This window comes from Tachyglossus aculeatus, chromosome 18, assembly GCF_015852505.1.
Source record: "Tachyglossus aculeatus isolate mTacAcu1 chromosome 18, mTacAcu1.pri, whole genome shotgun sequence".
Lineage (NCBI taxonomy): Eukaryota > Metazoa > Chordata > Mammalia > Monotremata > Tachyglossidae > Tachyglossus > Tachyglossus aculeatus.
Genome location: NC_052083.1, coordinates 37,527,357 through 37,550,792, shown reverse-complemented (window position 1 = coordinate 37,550,792; position 23,436 = coordinate 37,527,357). Strand labels below are relative to the sequence as shown.

At 56.1% G+C, this 23,436-nt stretch overlaps 1 protein-coding gene across 1 annotated transcript; it reads left to right on the top strand.

Moving 5' to 3' along the window:
• Window positions 1–3,164: 3,164 nt before the first annotated feature.
• Window positions 3,165–23,037, top strand: HECTD3 (HECT domain E3 ubiquitin protein ligase 3). Its single transcript, XM_038759943.1, has 21 exons — window positions 3,165–3,554; window positions 7,270–7,445; window positions 9,216–9,308; window positions 9,453–9,588; window positions 11,888–12,003; window positions 12,118–12,231; window positions 14,076–14,158; window positions 14,495–14,660; window positions 14,754–14,835; window positions 14,923–15,105; window positions 16,060–16,112; window positions 17,455–17,519; window positions 18,182–18,285; window positions 18,418–18,537; window positions 18,833–18,922; window positions 19,016–19,222; window positions 20,195–20,324; window positions 20,762–20,836; window positions 21,081–21,162; window positions 21,386–21,457; window positions 22,442–23,037. The coding sequence occupies exons 1-21, from the start codon at window positions 3,195–3,197 to the stop codon at window positions 22,524–22,526; spliced, it is 2,592 nt and encodes an 863-aa protein (XP_038615871.1). The 5' UTR covers window positions 3,165–3,194; the 3' UTR covers window positions 22,527–23,037.
• The last annotated feature ends 399 nt before the right edge of the window (window positions 23,038–23,436 follow it).

The following is a 23,436-nucleotide window of genomic DNA, read 5'->3' as shown; positions in this document are numbered from 1 at the left end:
GTGGGCGGAGGGTGTGCGCATGCGCCAGGGAAGCAGGTGCGCGTGGTGTGATAAATACGGTAGAGAGCGCCCCCACGGGGTATTACGGTCGGGGGTGCGCTTGCGCCGGGAAAGTGGGTTCGCGTGGTGTGGTACATACGGTAGGGGGCGCCCCCACGGGGTATTACGGCCGGAGGTGCGCGTGCGCCGGGGAAGCGGGTGCGCGTGGTGCGGTAAATACGGCCGGGGCGGGCGGGCCGAGGTGGTGCGCGTGGTGCGGTAAATACGGCCGGGGCGGGCCGAAGTGGTGCGCGTGGTGCGGTAATTAATAATAATAATAATAATAATAATAATGATAGTGTTGGTATTTGTTAATCAATCAATCAATCCTATTTATTGAGCGCTTACTGTGTGCAGAGCACTGTACTAAGCGCTTGGGAAGTACAAGTTGGCAACATCTAGGGACAGTCCCTACCCAACAGTGGGCTCACAGTCTAAAAGGGGGAGACAGAGAACAAAACCAAACACACTAACAAAATAAAATAAATAGAACAGACATGTACAAGTAAAATAAATAAATAAATAAATAAATAGAATAATAAATATGTACAAACATATATCCATATATACAGGTGCTGTGGGGAAGGGAAGGAGGTAAGATGGGGGGGATCTTCACGCCTCCTAAAGATGATTTCTTACTTTGTCATTGGCAGGCATTGACTGAAAACGTTTGTCTGTGGGGTGTGATGAGACCAACCCAATAATCTGTTTTTAACGCCCAACCCCTCCTCTAATCTCCTTGTGGGCAGGGGTCCCATCTACCGACTCTGTTGGAGTGGACCCTCCCGAGTGTTTTGTACGGGGCTCTCCACAGAGCAAGCGAGCGCTCAGTACATACCAGAGATCAATCGATAACCATCGATAGAGAAGCAGTATGGCATGGGGATAGGGCACGGGCCTGGGAGTCACGAGGTTTGCTGCCATTTGTCTGCTGCATGGGGTTAGTCTTTTAGACTGTGAGACCCTTTTAGACTGTGAGCCCACTGTTGGGTAGGGACTGTCTCTATATGTTGCCAACTTGTACTTCCCAAGTGCTTAGTACAGTGCTCTGAACACAGTAAGCGCCCAATAAATATGATTGATGATGATGATAGGGCACGGGCCTGGGAGTCACAAGGTTTGCTGCCATTTGTCTGCTGCATAGGGTTAGAGCACGGACCTGGAAGTCACAAGGTTTGCTGCCATTTGTCCGCTGCATGACCTTGGGCGAGTCACTTATCTCCTCTGTGCCTCAGTTCCCTCATCTGTAAAATGGGGATGGAGACTGTGAGCCCCACGTGGGGTAGGGAGAGGGTCCAACCCAATTTGCTGGTTTCCACTCCAGCTCTTAGAATGGTGCCTGGCACGTGGTAAGTGCCTAGCAAACAAATAATAATAATAATAATAATAATGATAGCATTTATTAAGAGTTTACTATGTGCAAAGCACCGTTCTAAGCGCTGGGGAGGGTACAAGGTGATCAGGATGTCCCACGGGGGGTTCACAGTCTTCCTCCTTCCCTTCCCCACAGCACCTGTATATATGTATATATGTTTGTACATATTTATTACTCTATTTATTTATTTATTTTACTTGTACATATCTATTCTATTTATTTTATTTTGTTAGTATGTTCCATCGATAGCGAAGCAGTATGGCACGGGGATAGGGCACGGGCCTGGGAGTCACAAGGTTTGCTGCCATTTGTCTGCTGCATGACCTTGGGCGAGTCACTTAACTCCTCTGTGCCTCAGTTCCCTCATCTGTAAAATGGGGATGGAGACTGTGAGCCCCACGTGGGGTAGGGAGAGGGTCCAACCCAATTTGCTGGTTTCCACCCCAGCTCTTAGAATGGTGCCTGGCACGTGGTAAGTGCCTAGCAAACAAATAATAATAATAATAATAGCATTTATTAAGTGCTTACCATGTGCAAAGCACCGTTCTAAGTGCTGGGGAGGTTACAAGGTGATCAGGATGTCCCACAGGGGGGTCACAGTCTTCCTCCTTCCCTTACTATGTGCCAAGCAGTGGTGCGGTAAATAAGGCCGGGGCGGGCCGAAGTGATGCGCGTGGTGCGGTAATAATAATAATGATGTTGGTATTTGTTAAGCGCTTACTATGTGCCAAGCACTGCTCTAAGCGCTGGGGGGGGGGGGATACAAGGTAATCAAGGTTGTCCCACAAGGTAATCAAGGTTGTCCCACGTGGGGCTCACAGTCTTCATCCTCATTTTACAGATGAGGAAACTGAGGCCCAGAGAGGTTAAGTGACTTGCCCAAAGTCACACAGCTGACCAGTGGCGGAGCCGGGATACGGGCGGAGGGGGTGCGCGTGCGCCGAGGAAGCGGGTGCGCATGCTGCGGTAAATACGGTCCGGGGGCGGCTCCCTCGGGGTATTACGGCCGGGTCGGGAGGGCGGGGAGGGTGCGCGTGCGCCGGGGAAGCGTGTGCGCGTGGTGCGGTAAATACGGGCTGGGGCGGCTCCCGCGGGGCTTTACGGGCGGAGGGGGTGCGCGTGCGCGGGGAAGTGGGTGCGCGTGGTGCGGTAAATACGGGCCGAGGTGGTGCGCGTGCGCGGGGGAAGCGGGTGCGCTCGGTGCGGTAAATACGGGCCGAAGTGGTGCGCGTGCGCGGGGGAAGCGGGTGCGCTCGGTGCGGTAAATACGGGCCGAGGTGGTGCGCGTGCGCGGGGGAAGTGGGTGCGCTCGGTGCGGTAAATACGGGCCGAAGTGGTGCGCGGGGAAGGGGGAAGCGAGTGCGCTCGGTGCGGTAAATACGGGCCGAGGTGGTGCGCGGGGAAGGGGATGCGCGTGGTGCGGTAAATACGGGCCGAAGGGGTGCGCGTGCGCGGGGAAGCAGGTGCGCTCTGTGCGGTAAATACGGGCCGGGCGGAGGGGGTGCGCGTGCGCCGAAGAAGTGGTTGCGCGTGGTGCGGTAAATACGGGCCGAGGTGGTGCGCGTGCGCGGGGAAGCGTGTGCGCTTGGTGCGGTAAGTACGGCCGGGGCGGGCCGAGGGGGTGCGCGTGCGCGGGGGAAGCGGGTGCGCTCGGTGCGGTAAATACGGGCCGGGCGGAGGGGGTGCGCGTGCGCGGTCGGTGGGGTCACTAGGGGTCCGGAGGGGCGGGCGGTGCCCCCGGGTTGTGCCCCCGTGCGCCCCCGGGTGGTGTTTCGGCGTCATGGCGGGCGCGGGTTGGGAGTTGGCGTGTCCGCGGCAGGTGCTGGGGCGCGTGCGGTTGGTGCGGGAGGCGTCGCGGTGCCTGAGCGTCGGGGAGGCGCTGCCCGGGGCGCTGGCCTTCGTGGCCCGGGAGGTCCGCTACAAGCTCGCCAGGGACCCCCCGCTCCGCCTGCACGTCTGGGACCACCCCGACGCCGCCGGGCAGCCCCCCTCCGCCTCCGCCTCCTCCTCCTCCGGGCAGCCCTCCGCCTCCTCCTCCGGGCAGCCCTCCGCCTCCATCGAGGTCCGGCGCGGGGCCTGCCTCAGGGCCACCGGGGAGGAGCTCTGCAACAACCACGGCCTCTGGGTCAGGATCACACGGGTACAGTAAGAACCACCCTAATCACCGCCTTTCGTGGGCCAGCGCTTACTAGGTGCCGAGCACCGTGCTAAGCGCTGGGGAGGGTGAGGAGGCGGGCCCACGGGGGGGGGGGGGCGCGCACAGTCTTCATCCCCATTTGACAGATGGGGGAACTGAGGCCCGGAGAAGGGGAGGTTCCAAGGTGATGAGGTGGGCCCACGGGGGGCGCACGGTCTTCATCCCCATTTGACAGAGGGGGGAACTGAGGCCCAGAAAAGTGAAGTAATAATACTAATGATGGCATTTATTAAGCGCTTACTATGTGCCAAGCACCGTTCTAAGCGCTGGGGAGGGTGATGAGGTGCGCCCACGGCGGGGGTGTGTGTGTGTGTGTGTGTGTGCAGAGTCTTCATCCCCATTTGACAGATGAGGGAACTGAGGCCCAGAGACGTGAAGTAATAATACTAATGATGGCATTTGTTAAGCGCTTACTAGGTGCCAAGCACCGTTCTAAGCGCTGGGGAGGGTACAGGGTGGTGAGGCAGGCCCACAAGGGCGGGGGGGGGGGGTGCGCACAGTCTTCATCCCCATTTGACAGATGGGGGAACTGAGGCCCAGAGAAGGGGAGGTTACAAGGTGATGAAGTGGGCCCACGGGGGGGCGCACAGTCTTCATCCCCATTTGACAGATGGGGGAACTGAGGCCCAGAGACGTGAAGTAATAATACTGATGATGGCATTTGTTAAGCGCTTACTGTGTGCCAAGCACCGTTCTAAGCACTGGGGAGGTTATAGGGTGATGAGGCGGTCCCACGGTGGGGGGCTCACAGTCTTCATCCCCATTTGACAGATGAGGGAACTGAGGCCCGGAGAAGGGGAGGTTCCAAGGTGATGAGGTGGGCCCACGGGGGGCTCACAGTCTTCATCCCCAATTGACAGAGGAGGGAAGTGAGGCCCAGAGACGTGAAGTAATTATACTAATGGTGGTATTTGTTAAGCGCTTACTATGTGCTAAGCGCTGGGGAGGTTCCAAGGTGATCAGGTTGTCCCACGGTGGGGGGGGGGGGGGCTCACAGTCTTTATCCCCATTTGACAGAGGAGGGAACTGAGGCCCAGAGAAGTGAAGTGACTTGCCCAAGGTCACACAGCTGACAATTGGTGGAGCTGGGATACACCCACCAGTCCGCTCACATCCTCACTCAATCCTATTTAGTGAGCGCTTACTCACCCAGGTATAACGCCTACCAGTCTGCTCACTCATTCACTCACTCACTCACTCAATCCTATTTAGTGAGCGCTTACTCACCCAGGTATAACGCCCACCAGTCTGCTTGCTCGCTTACTCACTCAATCCTATTTAGTGAGTGCTTACTGTGTGCAGAGCACTGCACTGAGCACTTGGGAAGTCCAAGTTTGCAACAGATACAGTCCCAATAATAATAATAATAATAATAATAATAATGATAATGATAGCATTTATTAAGCACTTACTGTGTGCCAAGCACTGTTCAAAGCCCCAAGGAGGTTACAGGGTGATCAGGTGCTTAGTACAGTGCTCTGCACATAGTAAGCGCTCAATAAATATGATTGATTGATTGATTACAGTCTTCAACTCCACTTAACAGATGAGGTAACTGAGTCCCAGGGAAGTGACTTGCCCAAAGTCACTCAGCTGACAATTGGCAGAGCCGGGATTTGAACCCATGACCTCTGACTCCAAAGCCCGGGCTCTTTTCCACTGAGCCACACCAGTCCGTTCACTCACTCACTTACTCAATCCCATTTAGTGAGCACTTACTGGGTGCAGAGCACTGCACTGAGCGCTTGGGAAGTCCAAGTCGGCAACAGAGACGGTCCCTATAATAATAATACTAATGATGGCATTTATTAAGTGCCTATTATGTGCAGGGCACTGTTCTAAGCGCCGGGGAGGTTACAAGGTGATCAGTTGGCCGCACAGGGGGCCCAGCGCTTAGAGCAGTGCTTTGCACATAGTAAGCGCTTAACAAATGCCATCATCATCACAGTCTTCATCCCCATTTTCCAGATGAGGCCCGGAGAAGTGAAGCGACTTGCCCAAAGTCACACGGCTGACAAGTGGCGGAGCCCAACGACGGGCTCACAGTCTAGAAGGGGGAGACACACAACAATCATTCATTCAATCGTATTTATTGAGCGCCTACTGTGCGCAGAGCACTGGACTAAGCGCCTGGGAAGTCCAAGTCGGCAGCAGATAGAGACGGTCCCTACCCCACAACGGGCTCACAGTCTAGGAGGGGGAGACGGACGACAAAACAAAACACGTGGACAGGTGGCAAGTCGTCGGAACAAATAGAATTAAAGCTAAATGCACATCATTAACAAAATGAACAGAATAGTAAATATGTACAAGTGCAAATAGAAATAAAGCTAAATGCACATCATTAACAAAATTAATAGAATAGTAAATATGTACAAGTGAAATAGAGTAAGAAATTTGTACAAATACATTCATTCATTCAATCGTATTTATTGAGTGCCTACTCTGTGCAGAGCACTGGACTAAGCGCTTGGGAAGTCCAAGTCGGCAACAGATAGAGACGGCCCCTACCCAACAACGGGCTCACAGTCTAGAAGGGGGAGACAGACGACAAAACAAAACGTGTGGACAGGTGGCAAGTCGTCGGAACAAATAAAATTAAAGCTAAATGCACATCACTAACAAAATGAATAGAATAGTAAATATGTACAAATAGAAATAAAGCTAAATGCACATCATTAAAATAAATAGAATAGTAAATATGTACAAGTAAAATAAATAGAGTAATAAATCTGTACAAATACATACAAGTGCTGTGGGGAGGGGAAGGAGGTAGGGTGGAGGAGAGGAAAAAGGGGGCTCAGGGTGGGAAGGCCTCTTGGAGGAGGTGAGCTCTCAGTAGGGCTTTGAAGGGAGGAAGAGAGCTAGCTTGGCGGATGGGCGGAGGGAGGGCATTCCAGCGCTTAAAACAGTGCTTTGCACATAGTAAGTGCTTAATAAATGCCATTATTATTATTATTATTATTGTGGGCCGGGGTAGAGGGCGAGAAGGAGGCCCAGTAAGGAGGTTACTGGCAGCAGAGGAGCGGAGGGTGCGGGCTGGGCGGGCGAAGGAGAGAAGGGAGGTGAGGTAGGAGGGGGCCAGGGGATGGACAGCCTGGAAGCCCAGGGTGAGGGGTTTCTGCCTGATGCGTAGGTTAATTGGTAGCCACTGGAGATTTTTGAGGAGGGGAGTAACGTGCCCAGAGCGTTTCTAGACAAAGATGATCCGGGCAGCGGCATGAAGTACGGATTGAAGTGGGGAGAGACAGAGAGGGGGCTGATGTGGTCTTCCAGTCGGGATAGGATGAGCGCCCTGACAGCCGGTCCCGGGGCCCGCCTCCTAACTAGGAAACGGGAGGCATGGCCAAACCACACTATTCTATTCTATTTATTTTATTTTGTTAGTATGTTTGGTTTTGTTCTCTGTCTCCCCCTTCTAGACTGTGAGCCCACTGTTGGGTAGGGACCGTCTCTAGACGTTGCCAACTTGTACTTCCCAAGCGCTTAGTCCAGTGCTCTGCACACAATAAGCGCTCAATAAATACGACTGATTGATTGACCCACACAGTGCCGCCCCGAGGTGACCTTCCTCCTCAAGGGCCGGGAGGGAGTCAGCCAGGCTGTCCCCGGGGCGGGGGTCGCTGAGAGTCCCCCCCCTTGTCTCCCTTACCCCCAGGAGCAGCTGAAGGAGCACCAGGTCCAGCAGCAGCAGAGCGGGTGCCAGCTGGAGGAGGGCTGGCTTCTGGTGTGTAAGCACAATGAGGGCGGGGACCGGCTGGTGCCCGTCGCCTCGGCAGACCGGGTACAGCGTCAGCAGCAGCTCTTCGGCCTGGACTACAAACCCATCGTCAGGTGCCTCGCCCGGGCCCGTCCTGGGATGGGGATGCCGGGTCCTGGAGGGGTGCGGACCATCGGGGTGGCGGTGGGCACTTCTCTAAATCCTATATTATTCAATCATTCTTATTGAGCGCTTACTGGTTGAGTCCCGGCTCTGCCACTTGTCTGCTCTGTGACCTTGGGCAAGTCACTTCTCTGGGCCTCAGTGACCTCATCTGGAAAATGGGGGTGAAGACTGGGAGCCCCTCCCCCGTGGGACAACCTGATCGCCTTGTATCCTCCCCAGCGCTTAGAACGGTGCTTGGCACACAGTAAGCGCTTAATAAATGCTATCATTATTATTATTACTAATAAATGCCATTATCATTATTAGAGTACAGCAATAAGCAGACACGTTCCCTGCCCACAATAAGCTGAGAGTCTAGAGGAAAGAAAGTGTCTGAAGTGGGATTATAAATTATCTATATTCTATGTATACATATATATATGTATGTTGTGTAATATAATGTATATATGTACTATATATGTTATATTATTTATATATATAATATAGCATACTCTATATATAGTATATAGTATCATCATCATCATCAATTGTATTTATTGAGCGCTTACTGTGTGCAGAGCACTGTGCTAAGCGCTTGGGAAGTACAAGTTGGCAACACATAGAGACAGTCCCTACCCAACAGTGGGCTCACAGTCTAAAAGTATATATGTATATATATTGTATAAGGTGGTCAAGTCACTTCACTGGGCCTCAGTTCCTTCATCTGTAAAATGGGGATTAAGACTGCGAGTCCAGTGTGGGACAGCCCAATTATCTTGTATCTACCCCAGTGCTTAGAACAGTGCTTGTCCCGTAGTAAGCGCTTAACAGATACCGTTGTTATTATTATTATTGTTATCGAGGTCCTCGTTAAGCGCTTACTACGGGCCAAACACTGCCCTAAGCGCTGAGGCAGATTCAGTCCCCATAGCAGGTTGGACTCAGTCCCTGTCCCACGTGGGGCTCGCACTCTTATCCCCGTTTTGTAGATGAGGTAATTGAGGCCTAGAGAAGTGAAGTATCTTGCCCAGGGTCACACAGCAGACCTGTGGTGGAGTCAGGATTAGAACTCGGGCCCTCCTGGCTCCGAGGCTCGTGCTTCATCCACTAATAATAATAATAACGATGGCATTTATTAAGCGCTCACTATGTGCAAAGCACTGTTCTAAGCGCTGGGGAGGTTACAAGGTGATCAGGTTGTCCCACGGGGGGCTCACGGTCTTAATCCCCATTTTACAGATGAGGGAACTGAGGCAGAGAGAAGTGAAGTGACTTGCCCAAAGTCACACAGCTGACAATTGGCGGTGCCAGAATTTGAACCCATGACCTCTGACTCCAAAGCCCGGGCTCTTTTCCATTGAGCCACACAGTTTCTCCTCTCTTCCCCACTAGCCTGTAAACTCACTGTGGGCCGGGAACGTGTCTACCAACTCGGTGGCGTTTTAGTAGAGCGCCCTGCCCGCGGTAAGTACTCAGTAAAGAGAAGCCGCCTGTCCTAGGTGCAAGAGCCCGGGCCTGGGAATCAGAGACTCTGGGTTCTAATCCCGGCTCCTTGGGCAAGTCGCTTCTCCGTGCCTCAGTTGCCTCATCCGTAAAACGGGGGCTTTACGCCTACTCCGGCTCGCTGAGCCCACCGGGGCTGCTGGCCCATAGTAAGCGCTTGACAAGTAGCGCGACCGTCATTAAATCGCTCCGATGGATTGACATCCCCCCCCGACCCCCCTGTTGTGGGCCTTCAGGTGGGAGCAAGTGGTGGATCTGACCTACTCCCTGCGGCTCGGCGCCCAGCCCAGAGTGATGGAGGAGGACACCGAGGCCGTGCAGAGGCTCCGGTACTGGGGGCCTGGGGGCCGATGGGGCCCTCTGGTTATTGGGCCGGGGCGGGGTAATTGGGACGGGCATCCGACCGAGACCCGCCGGGCGGCGGGGCCCGGACCGCGTGCCCCCGTGCCGACTGTCACTTGGCACCGGGACAGATTCGTGCCCCCAACGTGGACCTACGAGTGCGACGAGGACCTGGTGCACTTCCTGTACGACCACGTGGGCAAGGAGGACGAGAACCTGGGCAGCGTCAAGCAGTACGTGGAGAGCATCGACGTCTCCTCCTACACGGTAGGCGCTCCGTGCCCGGTCCGGCGCCGGGACGGTACCGGACGCCTTTTTACGTCTGGGATCGTCCATTTAATCAATCAGTCGTATTTATTGGCGCTTACTATGTGCAGAGCACTGTACTAAGCGCTTGGGAAGTACAAATTTAAACGCCCGGCCTCTCCCCACCTCGGTTCTGGGGGTCGGATCCGAGCCCCCGGTCCTCCGGGACTCGCGACGGCTCGGGGGCCGAGGGGAGGGGCAGGAGACCCCCGCCCACGGACCCGTTCTACTCTCTCTAGGTTTCCGAGAGAGAGGTTTCATACGTGGTATTATATTATATTGCATTATATTATATTATATAATATACGTATTATATAGACTGTGAGCCCACTGTTGGGTAGGGACCGTCTCTATGTGTTGCCAACTTGTGCTTCCCAAGCGCTTAGTACAGTGCTCTGCACACAGTAAGCGCTCAATAAATACGATTGATGGATATAGCAGAGAAGCAGTGTGGCTCAGTGGAAGGAGCCCGGGCTTTGGAGTCGGAGGTCATGGGTTCAAATGCCGACTCCGCCACTTGTCAGCTGTGGGACTTTGGGCAAGTTGCTTCACTTCTCCGCGCCTCAGTTACCTCAAATGTAAAATGGGGATGAAGACTGTGAGCCCCCCGTGGGACAGCCTGATCGCCTTGTAACCTCCCCAGCACTTAGAAGTAAGCACTTGATAAATGCCGTTATTATTATATTACACTGCACGTGATGAAATGTGCTTCTGTTATTTCTTGGGTGGCCCAGCCCGTCCGCCCGGGTGGTTACGGGGGGCATTGTCGTCCTACCGCATGGCTCCCGTTCCCCGGGAGGGAGGATGTTAAAATGGAGTTGTGGGGGGGTGGGAGGAGTCCCATCTCCAGCACTCGGGAGGGAGGTGGGGGGCTGGCTTCCGGGATGCCCCTTGAGTGAGTACTCAATAAATAGGACCGATTCGGGAAGAGCGGCCCAGCTCTTGGGCACGGGAAGGGCCCCCCCCGGCCCCCCAACCCTCCAGGAGGCAGCCCCACAGATGTACATCCCTGCTCTGCAGGCCGAGGGTCCCGGCTGAGGTCGGGAATCTGAATTAGGGGGTCTGCTACCTTCTAGCTTGCCAAGGCCGTGGCTCTGGTGGTAGTAAAGGAGTTTATTGAGCGCCCGCTGGCTGCTATGAACTGGACCAAACCCTCAGGAAAGTCCAGAAACGCTCCCTGGCTCCCTCTCTTCCCCGGCCCTCGCTGGCCCATCGTTATCACTGTTATTGTTGTTAATTAATCAATCAATCGTATTTATTGAGCGCTTACTGTGTGCAGAGCACTGTACTAAGCGCTTGGGAAGTACAAGTTGGCAACACATAGAGACGGTCCCTACCCAACAGTGAGCCCCCCGTGGGACAACCTGATCACCTCGTAACCTCCCCAGCGCCTAGAACAGTGCTTTGCACATAGTAAGCGCTTAATAAATGCCATCATTATTATTATTATTATTATAATAAATGCCATTATTATTATTATTTATCGTTATATTACACTGCATGGCACATGTGATGAAATGTGCTGCTGTTATTTCTTGGGTGGCCCAGCCCTTATTAAGCACTTGTGTGCTAAGCACTGGGGTGGGTAAAAGATAATCAGGTTGGACACAGGCCCCATCTCCTGTGAGTCTCCCTCCATTCATTCATTCATTCATTCATTCATTCAATCAGTCGTATTTACTGAGCGCTTACTGTGTGCAGAGCACTGTACTGAGCGCTTGGGAAGTACAAGTCGGCAACATATAGAGACGGTCGCTACCCGACAACGGGCTCCCAGTCTGAGTAGGAGGAAGAGCTGGCACCGGATCCCCTTTTTTCAGATGAGGAAACCAAATCAATCAATCAATCGTATTTACTGAGCGCTTACTGTGTGCAGAGCACTGGACTAAGCGCTTGGGAAGTACAAGTTGGCAACGTGTAGAGACAGTCCCTACCCAACAGTGGGCTCACAGTCTAAAAAAGGGGGAGACAGAGAACAAAACCAAACATACTAACAAAATAAAATAAATAGAATAGATATGTACAGGTAGGCCCAGAAAGCAAAGCGACTTGCCCCAGGTTACCCAGCGGGTGGCTGGCAGAGTCGGGATTCGAACCCAGGCCTGCGCTCGTCCCACGCTGCTCCGAGGCCTTTTCTCCCAGGGGTGGGAATGGGGGTGGGTTCGGGCCGGGCAGCTCCGTTGGGACCGGGGCCTCGCTGCCCGTTGCCCCGCTGGCCTGACCGGGCCGCGCCCCTCTGCCTCGCCCTCGCCACGGCCAGGAGGACTTCAACGTCTCCTGCCTGACCGACGGCAATCCCGACACCTACTGGGAAAGCGATGGGTCCCAGTGCCAGCACTGGGTCCGCCTCACCATGAAGAAGGGCACCATCGTCAAGTAAGCCGGCCGTGGGCCCCCGGGGAGAGGGGACGGAGGGCGGGTCGGTCCTTGGCCTCGCTCCTCCCGTGGGGGCCGGCTCTCAGGCCGGTCCCCCCCCCCCCCCGCCCCCAGAAAGCTGCTGCTGACCGTGGACACCACAGACGATAACTTCATGCCCAAGCGTGTGGTGGTGTACGGGGGCGAAGGGGACAACCTCAAGAAGCTGAGCGACGTCGGCGTCGACGAGTGAGCGCGGGGACGGAGGGCCCGAGAGGAGGCGGGGGGGGGGACGGAGGGGAGACTGGAGGGGCCTGAGCCTGGCGTGTCTCCGAAATTCAACCCACCCCACCCCACTAGACGGTGGCAAGTTGCTCTGAGGGCAGCGATCACGTCTACTAGTTCCGTTGTACTCCCCCGGTCACTCAGTATAACGCTGTGCGCACCGGAGGTGCTCAATGAATACTACTGATTGATGGATGGATTGAAAGGACGCTGTGAACTCCAGCGCCGGTCCAGGAGTCAGAAAACTCGGCTTCTAGCCCCGGCTCTGCCACCGCCTCCGCTCTGTGACCGCTCTAGGCCTCGGTTTCCTCATCTGTAAAATGGGGAAAGTGATGTCGGCACCTCACAGAAGTGTTATCGACTAGTTCACCTTTATTAGCTTCCCATGGGAAGCGCTGTAGCGTGGCTCAGTGGAAAGAGCCCGGGCTTGGGAGTCAGAGGTCATGGGTTCTAATCCCGGCTCTGCCACTCGTTCAGCTGACTTGGGGCAAGTCACTTCACTTCTCTGGGCCTCAGTGACCTCATCTGGAAAATGGGGATTAAGACTGAGAGGCCCAAGCAGGACAACCTGATCACCTTGTATCCCCAAGAACAGTGCTTGGCACATAGTAAGCGTTTAATAAATACCATCATTATTATTATTATTATTATTGAGCACGTGGGAGAGTACAACAGGAGCAAGACAAGTATTCTCTGCCCTCGGGGAGTTTCCAGGGGTGTGGACGAGATAGAGAGAGAAACGATTGACGAAGAGTGGGAGGAGGAAGGAGATAGTCATACAACAGTCGGGACACGTGTATTGGGATGAGTTAGCCGAATGGACAGATATCCCCCAATATGTAGTTCCCAAGCGCTTAGTACAGTGCTCTGCACATAGTAAGCGCTCAATAAATACGATTGATGATGATGATGATGATGATGTAGGGAAGTGCTGATGGGTTAAAAATCCAAACACTAAGGGAGGGCGTGGGGAATCGGGGAAGGCTTTGTGGAGGAGGTGGGCCCAGACTGAGCCCCCTTTTTCCTCTCCTCCTCCCCATCCCCTCCTGCCCTACCTCCTTCCCCTCCCCACAGCACCCGGATATATGTCTGTACAGATTTATCACTCTATTTTACTTGTACATATTTACTATTCCATTTCTTTTGTTAATGATGTGCATTTAGCTGTAATTCTGTTTGTTCCAACGACTTGCCACCAGTCCACGTGTTTTGTTTTGGCGTCTGTCTCCCCCTCTTAGACTGTGAGCCCGTTGGTGGGTAGGGACCGTCTCTAGCTGTTGCCGACTTGGACATCCCAAGCGCTTAGTCCAGTGCTCTGCACACAGTAAGCACTCAATAAATACGATTGAATAAATGAATGAATGAGTGGGGAGCTTTGACAGTAGGGGTCTGATCTGGCCGACGGAGGAGGTGGGGATCGATCTGTCTGGAGGGGGCACGGCACGGGAGCCCACTGTTGGGTAGTGACCGTCTCTATATTCATTCATTCAGTCGTATTTATTGAGCGCTTACTGTGTGCAGAGCACTGTACTAAGCACTTGGGAGGTACAAGTTGGCAACATACAGAGACGGTCCCTACCCAACAGTGGGCTCACAGTCTAAAAGGGGGAGACAGAGAACAAAACCAAACATACTAACAAAATAAAATAAAAAGAATAGATATATCTCTATATGTTGCCAACTTGTACTTCCCAAGCGCTTAGTACAGTGTTCTGCACACAGTAAGCGCTCAATAAATATGACTGATTGATTGATTGATTGAGAAGCCCGGTCCAAACTCGGTGTGCCACTTTCCGTTCCCCACCCAGGAGCCTGATTGGGGACGTGTGTGTGCTGGAGGACATGACCGCCCACCTGCCCATAATCGAGATCCGGATTGTGGAGTGCCGAGGTGGGGGATCGGGAGAGATGGCGGGGAGGGGATGCCCAGCTCACGGGCCCCGCCGCTCTCCCCCCACACCCCATACGACGATTGTACGTCCATAATTCATCTCCCTCTCCGCTCTAGACTGGAAGCTCGTCGTGGGCAGGGAACGTGTCCGCCGACCCGGTTGTATTGTACTCTCCCACGTGCCTAGTCCAACGTTCTGCGCTCAGTACCATTGATTGATTGCTTTTGAGGTGTTGAGGATCCCTGGGGGTCCCCAGGGGCTCCGGTGGGCAGGGCCCCCGTCGGGCGGGGGGCAGGGAGGTTAAGGAGGGCCCCTCCCCACGGCCTCCTCCCCAGATGACGGGATTGACGTGCGGCTGCGTGGCGTGAAGATCAAATCGTCGCGGCAGCGGGACCTGGGGCTGAGCGTGGATATGTTCCAGCCCGCCAATATGGTGCGCTACCCGCGCCTGGAGGGCACGGCGCCCGACGTCCTCTACCGCCGGGCCATCCTGCTGCAGAGGTGCCAGGGTGGGGGGGGGGGGCGACGGGGGCGGTCACCGGGGGCCGCCTGCCGGGAGGGAGCCGGGCCCACCTTGCCGGATCGCCCCACCAGGTTCGTGAAGGTCCTGGACAGCGTCCTCTATCACCTGGTGCCCGCTTGGGACCACACCCTGGGCACCTTCAACCAGATCAAGGTGAGGGCGGCGGGGGCGAGGGGGCCGGGGGGCGGGGGGTGCCCGCCGAGGGGTCCTCCGCTGACGGGCCTCCCTCGGGCCGTGCAGCGGGTGAAGCAGTTCCTGCTGCTGTCGCGGAGGCGCCCGGCCCTGGTGGCCCAGTGCCTGAAGGACTCGGAGAGCGGCAAGCCCAGCTTCATGCCCCGCCTCTACATTAACCGGCGCCACGCCATGGAGCACCGGGACTGCCCCGCCCGCGACCCCACCTGCAAGAACGCCGTCTTCACTCAGGTACCACCACCGCCTCTCCCTCCCCTCCCTTCCCCGGGCAGCAGCGTGGCACAGTGGATAGAGCCCGGGCCCGGGCGGCGGAAGGACCCGGGTCCTAACCCCGGCCCTGCCCATCGCTTGCTGTGTAACCTTGGGCAAGTCACGTATTTGTTACTCTATTTATTTATTTTACTTGTACATATCTATTCTATTTTGTTAGTATGTTTGGATTTGTTCTCTGTCTCCCCCTTTTAGACTGTGAGCCCACTGTTGGGTCGGGACTGTCTCTATATGTTGCCAACTGGGACTTCCCAAGTGCTTAGTACAGTGCTCTGCACACAGTAAGCGCTCAATAAATACGATTGATGACATAACTTCTCGGGTCCTCTCGTACCTCAACCGTAAAACGGCGATTCCCCCTTCTCCCTTCTACTTAATGGTAACAATTTTGGTATTTGTTAAGCGCTTACTATGTGCAAAGCACCGTTCTAAGCACTGGGGAGGATACAAGGTGATCAGGTTGTCCCATGGGGGGCTCACAATCTTAATCCCCATTTTACAGATGAGGTCACTGAGGCCCAGAGAAGTGACTTGCCCAGAGTCACACAGCTGACAAGCGGCGGAGCCGGGAGTCGAACCCATGACCTCCGACTCCCGAGCCCGGGCTCTTTCCCCTGAGCCACACTGCTTCTCCTGCTGCTTACTTAGACTGTAAGCCCCATGCTGCCTGACCTAATTAACTTTTACCTAACCCCGGCGCTGGGAATAGCATTTGACACAGAGTTAGCACTTAATAAATACCGTATGAAAACAAAAACCAGCGGGCAGGCCGGTGGGGCTGTAACTCATTCATTTCATTCATTCAGTCGTACTTATTGAGCGCTTCCTGTGTGCAGAGCGCTGGACTAAGCGCTTGGGAAGTACAAGTTGGCAACATATAGAGACGGTCCCTACCCAACCCCCATCCCGCTGCAGGTATACGAGGGCCTCAAGCCGTCGGACAAATACGAGAAGCCTCTGGATTACCGGTGAGGAAGGCGCCCTTTGGGGACGGGGCAGCGGGAGGAACCGGGCTGTTCCTGGGGGTCTCTGGCCCGGGGGGAGGAGGACCACAAGCTCCTTGAGGGCAGGGCATCCTGGCTGCCACGTCTAGCGTAGACTACCGAGACTGTGAGCCCGCTGTTGGGTAGGGACCGTCTCTATATGTTGCCAACTTGGACTTCCCAAGCGCTTAGTACAGTGCTCTGCATTCATTCATTCATTCAATCATATTTATTGAGCACTTACTGTGTGCAGAGCACTGGACTAAGTGCTTGGGATGTCCAAGTCGGCAACATCGAGAGACGGTCCCTACCCGACAGCGGGCTGGCAGTCTAGAAGGGGGAGACAGACAACAAAACAAAACATATTAACAAAATAAAATAAATAGAATAAATATGTACAAATAAACTAGAGTAATAAATCCGTACAAACATATATACGTATATACAGGTGGTGTGGGGAGGGGGAGGAGGGGGAGAGGAAGAAGGGGCTCAGTGTGGGAAGGCCTCCTGGAGGAGGTGAGCTCTCAGTAGGGCCTTGAAGGGAGGAAGAGAGCGAGCTTGGCGGATGGGCAGAGGGAGGGCATTTTGGGCCAGGGGGAGGACGTGGGCCGGGGGTCGACGGCGGGACGGGCGAGAATGAGGCCCGGTGAGGAGATTAGCGGCAGAGGAGCGGAGGGTGCGGGCTGGGCTGGAGAAGGACAGAAGGGAGGTGAGGTAGGAGGGGGCGAGGGGATGGACAGCCTTGAAGCCCAGGGTGAGTAGTTTTTGCCTGCACAGAGTAAAGCACTCAATAAATATGATTGAATGAATGAATCAATCAATCAATCGTATTTATTGAGCGCTAACTGTGTGCAGAGCACTGTACTAAGCGCTTGGGAAGTACAGGTTGGCAACATATAGAGACAGTCCCTACCCAACAGTGGGCTCACAGTCTAGAAGGGGGAGACAGGGAACAAAATCAAACATATTAACAAAATAAAATAAATAGAATAGATATGTACAAGTAAAATAAATAGAGTGATAAATATGTACAAACATATATACAGGTGCTGTGGGGAAGGGATGGAGAGGGGGATGAATGAATCATATCATACTCTGCCAAGCGCTTGGGCACGGCGCTTTGCACCCGGTGAGCGCTTGACAGCTATCGTCGCTTGACGGAGCCGGAGCGTTGTGCCAGCTCCCCGAGAGGGCCTCCGCTGGCATCTTCTGCCGGGGGGCGGCAATTGGGGGCATTGACGGACCGGCAGGCGGGCCCGGGGCTGAGGCGGGGCCGGGGGATCTACAACCAGCCACTGTCCCCTTCCTGCCCCTCTCCCCTCTGCAGGTGGCCGCTGCGCTATGACCAATGGTGGGAGTGTAAATTCATTGCTGAGGGGATCATTGACCAAGGTGAGCCCTGCCCAGCCCCCTGGGCCCTGCTTCCTGCCCTCCGGGGGGGTCAGACCAGAGTTTATTCATTCAGTTCATTCAGTCGTATTTATTGAGCGCTTACTGTGTGCAGAGCACTGTACTAAGCACTTGGGAAGTACAATCAATCAATCAATCGTATTTATTGAGTGCTTACTGTGTGCAGAGCACTGTACTAAGCACTTGGGAAGTACAAGTTGGCAACATAGAAAAGCAGCATGGCCCGGTGGCTAGAGCCCGGACCTGGGAGTTGGAAAGACCCGGGTCCTAATCCCGACTCCGCCACTTGTCTGCTGGGTGACCTGGGGCGAGTCACTCTGCTTCTCTGGGCTCCACTTCCCTCGTCTGTAAAAATGGGGATCGTGACTGCGAGCCCCGCGTAGGACAGGGATCGCGTCCCTCCCGATTTGCCTGTATCCGCCCCAGCACTTAGTCCAGTGTCTGGCACACAGTAATCACTTAAGAAATACCACAGTTATTGTTATTTAGAGAGGGGCCCTTTGTCCTTCCCCATCCCACCCGCGGGAGCCCCGGCCGGCTTCCCGCCCCTCGGACATCCTCGGTCGGAGGCCGCGGTCCGGCCGGGCTGCCCCGGAGCGGCGGGTCGGGGAAGACCCCGGAGACGGGCATCACTGCGATTGCAGGCGGGGGCTTCCGGGACAGCCTGGCCGACATGTCCGAGGAGCTGTGCCCCAGCTCGGCCGACACCCCCGTGCCCCTGCCCTTCTTCGTCCGGACGGCCAACCAGGTAACGCTTCTGGCGCCCTGGCCCTCCCGGGGGTGGGTGCGGGGGGCACCTCGGGGCATTCGCCCCCCCAGGCTGGGGTGCTCCCCGGCCTGGCCCGGCCCTGACCGGACTCCTCCCGTCTCCTGGGCCCAGGGCAACGGCACCGGGGAGGCCCGGGACATGTACGTGCCCAACCCCTCCTGCTGCGACTTCGCCAAGTACGAGTGGATCGGCCAGCTGATGGGAGCCGCCCTGAGGGGCAAGGAGTTCCTGGTGAATGATCGTCATCATCAATCGTATTTATTGAGGGCTTACTATGTGCAGAGCACTGTACTAAGCGCTTGGGAAGTACAAATTGGCAACATATAGAGACAGTCCCTACCCAACAGTGGGCTCACAGTCTAAAAGAATGATGAGGGAGGCCCCCCGCCCCCCAGATTGTCTCTACGGAGGGAGACCAGAGGGACGGGGACCCCGTCGCTCTCCCCTCTGCCCCACGAAGTGAGGAACGGGTGGTGGGCGCCCGGGAGCGGCTAACGCCCTGGCCCCCGTCCGCCAACGCCCCCAGGTCTTGGCCCTCCCGGGTATCGTGTGGAAGCAGCTCGCCGGGGAGGAGGTGAGCTGGAACAAGGACTTCCCGGCCGTGGACTCTGTGCTGGTAAGCGCCCGGGGAAGCGTGGGGGTGGGACCCCGTCTCCCTGCCGCCCCGTCCCCTCCTCCAGCCGCCCCGCCGCCCCGTCCCCCGCGCCAGGTGAAGCTGCTGGAGGTGATGGAGGTGATGGACAGAGACACGTTCGACTTCAAGTTCGGGAAAGAGCTGACCTACACCACGGTGCTGAGCGACCAGCGGGTGGTGGAACTGCAGCCCGGGGGCGGCGGCTTGGCCGTGCGCTACGAGGACCGCGGCCGCTTCAGCCGCCTGGTGCAGAAGGCCCGGCTGGAGGAGAGCAAGGACCAGGTATGCCTTCGTTCTGTCCTCAGGAGCGCGTACTAGGCGCCCAGCACTGTACTAATAATAATAACGCGATAGCATTTAGTAAGCGCTTACTACGTGCCAAGCACTGTTTTAAGCGCTGGGGGGGGGATACAGGGTGATCAGGTTGTCCCACGGGGGGCTCCCAGTCTTCATCCCCATTTTCCAGATGAGGGAACTGAGGCCCGGAGAAGTCAAGTGACTTGCCCAAAGTCACACAGCTAAGTGGCGGAGCTGGGATTTCATTCATTCATTCATTCATTCAATCGTATTGAGCGCTTACTGTGTGCGGAGCACTGTACTAAGCGCTTGGGAAGTACAAGTCGGCAACATATAGAGACGGTCCCTTCCCAACAACAGGTTCGCAGTCTAGAAGGGATTTGAACCCACGACCTCTGACTCCAAAGCCCGTGCTCTTTCCACTGAGCCACACTGGTTCTCTTCTCTACTAAGCACTTGGGAGTACAAAATAACACTAACCAATCAATCAATCAATCGTATTTATTGAGCGCTTACTGTGTGCAGAGCACTGTACTAAGCGCTTGGGAAGTACAAGTTGGCAACATATAGAGACAGTCCCTACCCGACAGTGGGCTCACAGTCTAAGAGAAGCAGCTTGGCTCAGTGGAAAGAGCCTGGGCTCCGGAGTCAGAGGTCATGGGTTCGAATTTCGGCTCCGCCAACACTCAGTTGGGCAAGTCACTTCTCTGGGCCTCAGTGACCTCATCTGGAAAATGGGGATGAAGACTGTGAGCCCCTGTTGGGACAACCTGATCACCTTGTAACCTCCCCAGCGCCTAGAACGGTGCTTTGCACATAGTAAGCGCTTAGCAAATACCATCCCTATTATTATTATTATTATTACCGCCCACCCTCTGGGCCCGCAGTGCGGCGACGGGGCGGGGACGGTCTCCCTCGGCCGCCTGGCTCGGCTCTAGCCCGGCCCCTGCCCCGCAGGTGGCGGCCATGCAGGCGGGCCTGCTGAAGGTGGTGCCCCAGGCTGTGCTAGACCTCCTGACGTGGCAGGAACTGGAGAAGAAGGTGTGCGGGGACCCCGAGGTCACCGTGGAGGCCCTCAAGAAGCTCAGTGAGTATCGGACTCGCCCAAGCGTCCTGCACCCGGTAAGCGCTCAAGCAGCGCAGTTTAGCGGAAAGAGCACACGGGTTTGGGGGCCAGAGGTCGTGGGTTCCAGTCCCGGCTCCGCCGCGTGACTTGGGGCAAGTCACTTTAACCTCCCCGTGCCTCAGTGACCTCATCCGTAAAATGGGGACGAAGACCGTGAGCCCCCCAAGATACCTTGTATCTACTCCGGCTCTTAGAGCAGTGCTTGGCACAGAGGAAGCACTTAACCAGTACCATTATTATTATTAAGTAGTATTTTTATTAATAAATACCATCGATCGATCGGTTGACCTGGAGGTGGGGTGGACCGGGGAGGGGCCGAGACGGGACCAGTGAGCTTCCCCAGGGGACAGTAGGACCCTTGAGGAGGTGGCCCTCCTTCCCCGCCCCCCCACCCCCAGCTCGTTTCGAGGACTTCGAGCCGTCGGACACCCGGGTGCAGTATTTCTGGGAAGCTCTCAACAACTTCACCAATGGTGAGTGGGGAGGGAGAGCCAGGAGGGCTGGGGGGCAGAGCCGTGACTTGCCAGGGCTGTCCTTGGGCGGGCGGGGAGGTGGTCCTGAGGGTCTGAGCAGGCGGGGGGCATCTCTGCCCCGGAGCAGGAGGGGAGACGGAGAGACCGCGCCCTCCCCACCCCAATGTCTCCCCTCCCGTCGTCTCTCCCCCGCTGACTGGGGTCCCCATCCTCCCTCCTCTCCCGTCGCCTCCCCCCTCCCCAGAGGACCGTAGCCGCTTCCTGCGCTTCGTCACCGGCCGCAGCCGGCTGCCTGCCCGCATCTACGTTTACCCGGACAAGCTGGGGTGAGTGACCGCCCGCCCGCCCGCCCCCGGGGGACGAGGACCGGAGACGGGAAGGTCTCTGGTGGTGGGGGGCCACGTCTCCCGGGCCCACGCCCCTGGTCGTTCCCTCCCCGTTTTGGTTTCAGAGATTGGGGTCCCGAGTCAGGCCTCGCCCCGGTCCTTGGGGAGGGTCTGTCCGCTCACCGACCCGCCCCCTCCTCCTCTTCCTCCTCCAACCCTACAGCTCAGAAACCACTGATGCCTTGCCCGAGTCATCCACCTGCTCCAGCACACTTTTCCTGCCCCACTACGTCAGGTGAGTGTGCTCCCAGGGGATCCGGCAGGAGCGTCAGCTGCGGCTGGGAAGCAGGACGCCTGGGTCCTGAGCCCCAGTCCTGCCTCGTTCGGGCCCAGTTTCCCCATCTAGACTAGTCAGCAAGTGTTCACTGAGCAGGCCTCCGGACGGCCACCCTTTAGGGGCTTCTAATCTAGAGAGGAAGATAGATTAAAAACAAAGACCACAATCGGCTCAGAGGGGACCCAGAAGCCACAGGCCTGAGCTGCGAGGCAGGAGTAACACTACCGACGATAATTACGGTACCGTTAGGTGCTTATTATGTGTTAAGCGCTGAGCAGGCTCAAGTTAAATATGTCGGATGCAGTTCCCGTCCCACACGGAGCTCACACTCCCAATCCCCATTTTGCTAATGAGGGAAACTGAGGCCCAGAGAAGTGAAGTGACTTGCCCAAGGTCACACAGCAGACAGGTGGATTAGAACCCAGGCCCGGGCTCGCTGCTAGCTCCGCCAGTTGTCAGCTGTGTGACTTTGGGCGAGTCACTTCACTCCTCTGTGCCTCAGTGACCTCATCTGTAAAATGGGGACTAAGACTGTGAGCCCCCCATGGGCAAGTCACTTCACTCCTCTGTGCCTCAGTGACCTCATCTGTGAAATGGGGACTAAGACTGTGAGCCCCCCCATGGGACAACCTGATCACCTTGTAACCTCCCCAGCGCTTAGAACGGTGGTTTGCACGTAGTAAGCGCTTAATAAATGCCATCATTATTATTACTAGTAGTCGTGGCAGTGGGCCGGAGCGGAAGAGGGAGATCTGAGGGACAGCAGGAGAGGCTGGGGGCCCCGGGGGACAGAAGATTAGGCCCATAGGGTGTCTCCTTGGTCCCCTAAGGGGAGGAAGACAGGACGTGGAGGATGGGCCAACAGGAGGACAGGCGGTGGCCCTGGCTCCTGGCCCAGCTCCATCGCCGTCCCCTGCCTTACCCACGCTCCTGTCTTTGCAGCGCCAAAGTGTGTGAGGAGAAACTGCGCTACGCTGCTTACAACTGCGTAGCCATCGACACGGACATGAGCCCCTGGGAAGAGTGAGGCCGTCCGGCCTGCGGCTCCCCGGGCCGGGCTGCATCCCGGCCCCAATAAACCTCGGGCCAGGCCTGCCTGCTCCGTTCCCTTGCCTTTCTGCCCGTGACCTGCACCCAGAATGTCCAGGAAGCGCAGGGCCGGGTTGGGCCTCTCCAGTGATCCCGGGTTTCCCGTCCTGCCAATGGGGAGTCCTGCATCCCCAGGGGTGGGGAGTGGGGGACAGCGGGAGATGCAGCCTGGGATGTGACCGATCCCACCGGGAAGGGCCTTCTCGGGCCACGGCTACCAGGCCTGGTGTCCTTTGGGCTTCGGGTCCCGGACATCCCAACGTGCCCGAGACTCCTGAGACCACAGGTGGCCACCCCCTAGCCCCGGCCCAGAACCACTCGTGTTGGGCTGAGGGCCCTTCAAGCCAGACTGCTCAAATACCTGGACCATTTCCCATCATTATCAATCGTATTTATTGAGCGCTTACTGTGTGCAGAGCACTGTACAAAGTGCTTGGGAAATACAAGTTGGCAACATATAGAGACAGTCCCTACCCAACAGTGGGCTCACATTTCCCCCTTTTCCTTAGCCCCGTGACCCTCTACCTGAAGAGGGCTCATGGATTTTGGCCACTTCCCTCCCAGAGCTGTGGCCAAGCTGAGAGGGGAAGGAGGCATCTGTTCCCTCCCCTTTCCTACCTCCTGGCTCCCAGTGAGTTCTTTCCGCCCACCCCTGCTTTAGGTCGGCCACGATAGGGTTTGCTCACCTGCTTGCTCAGGTGGTAGCGTAGAGGGGCTGTCTGCCGCTGCTGTCGGCCCTGTCTCGGTGTCTTTTTAGTTCATCCCTCTGAGACTCAGCTCTGTCGTCGTGGAGGTACAGGATGGGAGCTCCGTCCGGGGGAATCGGGCACTTCTAAGAGTGGGGTCTC